General features: G+C 43.1%; 1 protein-coding gene across 1 annotated transcript in view; it reads left to right on the top strand.

Annotated features, from left to right (window-relative positions):
* Positions 1-758: 758 nt before the first annotated feature.
* The window catches only part of PKP2 (plakophilin 2), a 79,510-nt gene continuing 71,036 nt past the window's right edge, over positions 759-9,232 (top strand). Inside the window, exons 1-2 of the mRNA XM_077774526.1 lie at positions 759-848; positions 1,823-2,520. Coding sequence (XP_077630652.1) covers positions 840-848; positions 1,823-2,520 — 707 coding nt within the window. The 5' untranslated portion in view covers positions 759-839. The remainder of the gene's footprint in view (positions 849-1,822; positions 2,521-9,232) is intronic.

A 9,232-nucleotide genomic window follows, 5' to 3' on the forward strand; every position in this document is an offset into this window, starting at 1 on the left:
CAAAGATAAAGGAGGTAGAACAGGGTCACAACACTGTCCTCCACTGTCCCCTCCTCAAAGAGGAGTCTTTTAAGAGGCCTGCGTCCATTGAGAGTCTCTTTAGTCCTCACAGAGTGAACAGGTAAGGTGCCTCCTACTTGGTGTTTGTAGGGGTGTGCGCCAGATTAGACCACCGCACTGAGAGAGCGTCAGGTAGTTCCTCGAAAGCACTCATCTGTAGTTCAGAGGTTGATCTCTTCTCCTGCCTAACTCCTATTACCAAATAAATACCTCAACCCCAGGCTTGACCCTTTTCAAGCTGATCTATGTTTTCTTTGACCACACCGACCCACCTTATTGTTTTTACAAGCTCTCTTATCTAACAGTGTTGAGTCACCATTACATTTGTCACCATTATATTTATTGCCTACACCTACATCCTTCTCAGGAAGCTTCTGAATTCCCGCCCGGGGCATAGAGTTCTCCTTGTCTGACTTAAGAAACAGAAAATTTATGGGATGCACAACCTAAGCCAATATATAAAAACTAATCTTTAAAAATATATATATATTTTTTATTTTTCAACTTTCATTTTGAAAAGCTTATANCACCTCTCAGGGTGATGTTAAACCAACACTAAAAACACTAATACTTGGTATTGGTCTTAATTACTTAAATTTAAAATATGCTATATTATTGTATAATCCTTAACTACCAGTTGGCCTACTTAATATTTTATTATGTGTTTGATTGCAGGAAACCTTCACCGAACTAGCAGTGTTCCTGAGTATGTCTATAACCTACACTTGGTTGAGAATGATTTTGCCGGTGGGCGTTCTCCTGGTACTAAAACCTATGACATGCTAAAGGTAGGGTACCAAAGTAATAACCTAGTTATCAGATTACCATGAAAACATTTTTAAGCTTTTTTTTTGTAGATCTTTATTGTTTTATTTTTATTTAAAAAATTTTTTTTAATGTTTTAGTTATTTTTGAGAGAGAGGGAGAGACAGTGTGAGCAGGTGAGGGTCAGAGAGAGAGGGAGACACAGAATCTGAAACAGGCTCCAGGCTCTGAGCTAGCTGTCAGCACAGAGCCCGACGCAGGGCTCGAACCCACGAACTGTGAAATCATGACCTGAGCCGAAGTCGGACGCTTAACCATGCGTAAGCGTGTCGACTGAGCCACCCAGGCGCCCCTATTTTTATTTTTTTAAGTAAGCTCTGTGCCTAACATGGGGCTTGAACTCATGACCCCAAGATCAAGAGTCACATGCTCCACCGACTGAGCCAACCAGGCACCCCTTCCCATTGGTTATTTTTTAATATTTACCTTTCCCAAATATTGCAATTTCCTAAATGAATTATATGAAGATTGATTTTTGTGTGGACACCATGGAAAACCGGGGACTTTAACTAGTGTCACATCTGGGACACCTGGGTGGCTCAGTTGGTTAATCATCCAACTCTTGATTTTGGCTCAGGTCGTGATCTCATGGTTCGTGAGTTCAAGCCCCACATTAGGCTCTGCTCTCAGTGTGGAGCCTGGTTTGGATCCTGTGTCTCCCTCTCTCTCTGCCCCTCCCCTGCTTGCTCACTCTCTCTGTCTCTCTCAAAAATAAATAAAGATTAAAAAAATTTTTTTTGTAGTAAAATAGTATCAAACCTTAGTACAAATAACTTAATACAAAACAGTACAAATAATGAAGTCTCTTTTTTAGAAAACGGGCCAACTTCTTCATATGATTTAGACACAGACACTTGATGTCATAGTCCTAGAGTAGTTGGTCTTTAACAAAGATGAAAACTGATTTATGCCTCATTTAAACTGGATTTCTCTGCAGCCAGGCACCACTGCCACTTACGAAAATCGCTGGGGGAGAGGAACTGCACAGTACAGTTCACAGAAGTCCGTGGAAGGGAGATCCTGGAGGCAGCCTCTGAGGAGACTGGAGATCTCTCCAGACAGCAGCCCTGAGAGGATTCATTACTCACACAGCGATTACCAGTACAGCCAGAGAAGCCAGGCCGGGCACACCCTGCGGCACCAAGACAGCAGGAGGTCCACCCTCCTTCTGCCCCCCAGATATGCTCGCTCCGAGATTGTGGGCTTCAATCACTCGGCGGCCACGAGCAGACATCGCCACTACGACACCTACCACAGACAGTACCAGTACGGGTCTGTCAACGACGCCGTTTTCGACCCTGCCCCCGTCAACCCGGTGCTGCCCACGTACCCCAGGCCCGGGACCAGCCACAGCATGGGCAACCTCTTGGAGAAAGAGAACTACCTGAGCTCGGGGCCTGCCGCGGGGCAGGTCAGGCCGCTGGTGCCCCTGCAGCCCGTCACTCAGAACAGGGCTTCGCGGTCCTCCTGGCACCAGAGCTCCTTCCACAGCACCCGCATGGTGAGGGAAGCCGGGCCCAGCGTCGCCGGGGATTCAGGCGGGAGGAGGGCACACATGACGGTGGGCCAAGTGGCAGCAGGCGGAAGCGGGAACGTGCTCGCGGAGAGAAGCACTTTCACGGACTCCCAGCTCGGGTGAGTCCCCTTGTCAATCTGTGGCACAGTCAGTGCCAGCACATTCTGTTCCCACAGCCCTTAGGGTGCGAGCTGGCGCTTCTGGGGCCGCGGTGAAAGGCTTCCAGAGATAAGTGTTTAAAATAATGACTTTCCAGGCGGCTGCCTAATTGACAGATTAGCCTATTTACCTCAGGGACAGGGGCCAAGCTACCTGCTCCTATGGCAGCTTTGTCGGGAAATGTGACAGTTAGTCCATCTGTTCCAAACTAGATGCTGGCTGAAGGGCTGGCCACCCCTTGGCTGTGTGAAAACTGCTCTGGATGGGAGCTAACTCCAAAGTAGACCAAGAAATAGGTAATTGCACGTATTTGCTCAATCATTCCTTGAAATGAAGGAAGGAAAGAAGGGAAAAATGCTTTTTGCCCGTGTTAAGAGTAAACTTCATATGCTATTTTGAGAACTACTGTCCTAAAAAGATGAAGACTCAAATAAGCAAAAGCAGCTAATTTCTAGGTGCTGACACTGATGCTTTTACTCTTTGATTCTAGCAGCAGTGATTTGGAGGGTATTTTTTTGGCAATACTGAATAATTAAAATAATCAAATTTTCAAAGTCCTGCTCTTGACTCTCGTATGGACTTTGTGGCTCATGTAATCTGACTGTTGGAACTTAACTCTTATTCAGGTTTAATGATGGAGTACAAATTTCATGAACTGAGGAAGTTACTAAGAGAAAGGTTGAGACGTTATTTGATTATTAAATCAATAGCTCCCAAAATAATGATGTCGTATTATTATGGTAAAACATTAAATATGGGGTTTTTTTTAATTTCTAAAATTGTTTAGTGGAAGTTGTCATTTCTCATGATTTCTTTAAGAGAAATTGACCTAATACTCGTTGACCGGGCAGGCCCTGCTGATACAAGATGTTAGGATTTATCGAATCCTGAAGGAGCAAATATGTTTTATAAAGCAAAGCTGAGCATGAGACTTCTAACTTTTTTTTTAATTAATTTATTTATTTTGAGTGAGAGCCAGTGCAAATGGAGGAGGGACAGAAAGAAGGGGGAAAGGAGTGAGAACCCTAAGCAGGCTCCTTACCGTCAGCATGGAGCCTAATGTGGGTCTTGAACTCAATGAACTGTGAGATGGTGACCTGAGCCAAGATTGAGAGTTGGATGCTTCACTGATTGAGCCACCCAGGTGCCCCAAGACTTCTAAGATTTCTTACTGAATGCCAATCTTTGTCAATATGAACATACTTAGAAAGAAGAAAATGTTATGAGGTCATTAGTTTATGGAAGAAAAAGCTGATCAAGGCTTTTATTTATCTATTTGTTTACGATTTTTAAAAATATTTTTATTTATTTCTGAGAGAGAGAGAGACAGCGTGAGCAGGGGAGGGTCAGAGAGAGAGGGAGACACAGAGTCCGAAACAGGCTCCAGGCTCTGAGCTAGCTGTCAGCACAGAGCCTGACGCGGGGCTCGAACCTACCAACCGTGAGATCATGAGCTGAGCCGAAGTCGGATGCTTAACTGACTGAACCACCCAGGCACCTCTGATCAAGGCTTTTAAACGGGGAATTTGAAATTTATTAGATGCCTACTATATCCTAGGATTTTTCCATGGCACGGTTTTCACACAGTGATTTTAGCAATAACAGAACACTCATGCCACATCCTCTGACAATTAGCCTTCTACTCTTCCTCCATCTCTGTGTCCCCATGCCTGTTGAGCCACGCTGTCACTTCCCAGTCTCCTCACTCTGCTGCGTTTGGCTTCAGTCCCTACCATTTTGCTGGAACAGTCTCCCCACCAATGGCTGCCTTTTTGCCACATCCAAAGCAGACACACATTTAGTCCTTATAACACACAGCATTTGACAGCACTGTCAGTGAAGTTCTGTCTCCCATCGGTCTCCAGGGCACCAGCCTCTCCTGCTTTTCCACACGCCTCTCGAGCCACATCTTCGTCTTCTCTGAGTGCTCCTTTTCTGCATGTCCAGGGAGGTCATCTTGAGTAACCTTCCTGTTATGAGTGCAGGCACTCATCCAGAGAGGCCCGTGTACCATGTATCCTCATGATTCCCAAAGTTTTATCTTCAGGACTGTCCTCTGTCCTGAACTCTATCTAGATCCTCATGCATTTCTAGCAACCTCCTGGACATCCTACACTCAGTATATCAAAAACCCGATTTATTAGCTCCTCCTTACCATCTACTCCTAACCATTTACTCATACTGAAGTCCTACCATTTACAAACCTAGAAGTTATACTTATCTCCAACCCTCCCCAGTCACAGCACCATATTTTAACCTCCTTAATGGGCCTTACATTTTTATCCTTCTGTCTGTCTTCATTGCATACATCTCTCTTCCTCTGGTCTTGCTCACTCAGAGCTATTCTCTGGCCATTAGAATGATCTTCCCAATCTGATTGTTTCTCTGCCTAGATTTTACCTTCCCATAAGTCCACCAAGTTTTTGTACTTTGCATCATGGCACACACAGCCCAGTCCATGTTTTCTCCTCTGCTTATCACTCCAGTCCCGGCTCTTTCTACTGTCCTTTACCCTTTCTCACCACCGTCCCCACTCCCCCCACCCCACTCCAAACCACTTGAAACCTCTTCACTTCCTTCTTCCTGCCTGCCTGCCTTTTTTCCCCCCTCTATCCATCAATCTCTATCAGTCTCTGCCTTCTTGTCCCCAGTAGCTCTGGTTTTGCCTGGCTTCTCATGATTCTGGATGTAGCCCAGATACTGCCTATTTCCTGATGACGCCCCTCACAATCTAGGTGCCCCAGATAGCTGCACTGTGTGGGTGTCTCTACCAGAATAATACATTGTGGTTATTCATTTTTTTTTTACCTGTTTCCCCTCTAGACTTTTAACTTCCTGTGAGTGTCTTATCATCTTCATATTCTCAGTACCCTAAAAGAGAGGCAGGCCCAGCATAGGCACTATATAAACATACGGCGAGAGAATGAAAGAATTAAGGAAGGAGGAAATGAAATAGAAACGCTTTACTTTTTGCCATCTAAGTTCTTTTGTTGCTCAGATTCTAGAAGTATTAACTGTGGTATTTTGGGTTATTGTTTTAATGGAGAGGGCTGATTTCATTAGGATAATTTATTGTATTTCAAAGAATAGAAGGAACACTTGGGAGTCAAGAAATTTAGAATAAAGGGTAAGAATTCTATTCTTGACAATTCCCGAAGTTGCCATTCTAGAGAAAAAAAAACGAACTCTTCTTGAACGCGTTGCTCTCTGCATAAAAGGAGAAGGGGTCAGAGATATTTCCTATAATAAGGAAAAGAGGTGATCAAGGTGACATTCATGCCTGATGCCTATGTTTATGGTGTCTGTGTCTCCCTTTCTTTAGTGTGCCCCATAGCATTTAAGCTCCCGAGGCTGCGTCCCGAGAGCCCTGTGTTCTCCTTTGCCCTGCATTCTCTCCCATTTCAAATCTATCCAGCCCTTGTTTTTGGAATCTACTTTTTTTTTGGTTGTTTTTGGTCTAATGGAAGTCCCACATGTAAAGAAGAGGTCTTGCATGTATCTGGAAGATTTCTACAGAGTAGCTAGGTAAAATTATAAACCTACGTGATGACATAACGTATCAAACAATGGATCTTTCTTTCCAAAAGCAGAATGGCTGGCCAGTTACTAATGCAGCTGAAAACCAAGAGTGAAAACATTGGAGTGAAAGACAGTCAATATCTGTTTAAATCAGACTGATGGGAAAGGTTTAAGAAATTGCCAAGTAAAATATTCCAGGTTTGTTTTCCTGAAAATAATGATTTTTGTACCTGTGGGGAACTAGTGGTTCAGCAAATGAATATTGGGCTCCTCCACTGAACCCAGCACTGTAAGCGGTAGAAATGGGATGGCTACAAGAAGATCTAGGAGAGGATCACGGAAAAAGAAAATGAGACACATCAAGCGCTAGGTTATGGAAATTCAGAGAACAATAGAGCGTTGTACTCTGAGATTAGTAGATGGAGGCCATGGAGAGAGATTGAATCTCTAGTAGGATTACCAGTGAAGTTTGTGACAGAGAGCGGCACAGAACAGAAAAATTCTTCCACATCCTCTTCAGTTCTTTGATTCTTCAAGTCTCTTTCAGCTATATCTTTCTTTCCATTTCCATTTTTAATGTCCAAGTTCAAGGCTTTATTTTCTCAGCTAAGACTCTTACAGTTCCCTCAACATGGTCTCGAGAAACACATACCTCCACCAGAGGCATATTCCCAAAGCAGTGCTTTCATAACACTTAAACCTTTATGGAGTGGAGGGGGAACCTGCATTTCCTGAGCATCCGACAACACTCACGACCTCTCCATTCGTCATCTTACATTTGTTTGGCCCTCTGAGGTGTAGCCCCGTTAATACGTAGAATATCTGAGAGCCAGCCTCAGGCAGGGCAGTGTTGTGAGTTAGCAGGAACACTGGTTGCTGAAGGATTGCACACACAAAAAAATACCATTTTTAAATTTTTTTCCTATGTCATCTCATTTGTGACCGATGATAGCGTACACTGCCTCCTCTTGCATTTTTCATATACATTGACATCATTTTAACATTCTCTGAAGTTGTTAAAATGACTTCTGGAGTCTGGGGAACTTGTTCAGGTGAAAATGGGGCCCAGGTGCAACTACTCTTCCTGATTCTCCTCCTGGCCCCCCAGCCCCATCTCCCAGGGCACATTTCTGCAGCCTTCAGGATGTGCTGTGTAATTGAATGGGAAGGAAAGAGGGAAGGAAGGAAGGAGGGAGAGAGAGAGAGAGAGGAGGAAGGAGTGGGAGGGAATGCTGTGGGAGAATAGAAGAAATTTGGAATAGCTCTATCTGGGGATAGGACCACGCAAAGATTTTACAGACCTGTCAATATTTGAATTGAATTGTGAAGAATGGATAAGAATGAGGTAGAATGATGAGCTTTCTATAAAAATCAGAGCAGCTTGTGAAGAGGCATGCAGTGTTTAGAGAAGAATTAAAAGTTTGATGTGTTTGGAGGATGGGGTAAGTGGTCAGAGGAGGGATGGGAGTGGGTTGAAGACCATAAGGAGATGAAACCAGACTGGGGTCAGAACGTATGCCGTGTTACAGAGTTGGACTGCGTAGACAGGAACAAAACAGAAAATCCACACCCTGACAGCTGTTGCAAATCTTCTAAAAAGTCCTCCTTTGGTTTGGGAATTTTTTTTAAATGTTTTTATTTTTGAGAGAGCATGAGTAGGGGAGGGCAGAGAGTGGGGGACAGGATCTGAAGCAGGCTCTGTGGTGACAGAAGCACCCAGTACAGGGCTCAAACTAGTTTGGGAATTGTTTTTAATGATAATGTGAAGTAGCACTGGATTGATTAGCAGTGGATGGAGAGCTTCTTTGTGAATCATGTTCAGGAAAAGAAAGGAGTAATGGAATTATTTGTGGGTGTTAACAGTGTTGGGAAATTCAAACTTTCCTGAGTCATGTATGACTTATGAAGTCGATTAAAGGCTTAATCCTTAAAAAAAAAAAAAAAAAAAGCCACATTGAACAGAAGGCCATTCTTATGTTATAAATGATCTTTCATCAGTTGAAGCACCTTATAGGGATGGACAGTAAAGATTTAAAATTGCCACTGAGATTGAGAGTGTTAGAGTTTTAATTTCTCTGTAAAGGCGCTGGAGTCCATGCGTATAAATTTCCATCTCTTTTGAAAGGTGTATTTATACGAAATAAAAGTGACTCAAATTCCGGGTTTCATGATAATAGCCTACATTTTTTACCCATTAAACTGACTCCTGAGGCACAACATTTTAAAATATGAGATCATTATATAATTCTCAGTACAGATGCCAAAACTATTCTGCTTCATTCTTAATACCCTTGTACTCATGAGGTAACACTTGTATGTTTGAACATGTGCATCAGAAACACTGGGTATTGGTTTTTAGTCATGAGTCCCATTACTCTTATCTTCTCACCTGTGTCACACCCACACACATGTTCATAATATTACACACACTCACATCTGTACATATGCATACATTAGTGGGTCAGGCTAATATATAATTTATAAGCATACCTCAGAGGTGTGGTAGGTTAGGTTCCAGACCACCAAAATAAAGTGAATATTTTGTTTTCCCAGTGCATATAAAAGTTATGTGTACACTATAATCTATTAAATGTGCAATAACATTGTGTTTTAAAAAAACACTGTATGTACTTTAATTTAAAAATACTTTCTTATTTTTAAATTAAATAATTTAATTTAAAATTAAATTAATTTAATTAAATTATTTTTTAATTAATTAATTAAATTAATTAATTTAATTTTTTAAATTAAATGTAAAGCCTGTGTGGCTCAATTGGTTAGGCGGCGGACTTCGGCTCAGGTCATGATCTCTCAGTTCATGAGTTTGTGCCCCGCGTTGTGTTGGACTCTGTGCTGACAGCTCGGAGCCTGGAGCCTGCTTCAGGTTCTGAGTCTCCCTCTCTCTCCGCCCTTCCCTGCTCAGGCTTTGTCTCTCTGTCTCTCAAAAATAAATGTTAGGGGCGCCTGGGTGGCTCAGTTGGTTAAGCGTCCGACTTCAGCTCAGGTCATGATCTCACAGTTCGTGGGTTAGAGCCCCGCGTCAGGCTTTGTGCTGGCAGCTCAGAGCCCTGGAGCCTGTTTCAGATTCTGTGTCTCCTTCTCTCTGACCCTTCCCTGCTCACGCCATCTCTCTCTCTCTCTCTCTCTCTCTCT

The sequence above is a fragment of the Crocuta crocuta genome, unplaced genomic scaffold (assembly GCF_008692635.1).
Source record: "Crocuta crocuta isolate KB4526 unplaced genomic scaffold, BGI_CrCroc_1.0 scaffold176, whole genome shotgun sequence".
In the NCBI taxonomy this organism is placed as follows: domain Eukaryota; kingdom Metazoa; phylum Chordata; class Mammalia; order Carnivora; family Hyaenidae; genus Crocuta; species Crocuta crocuta.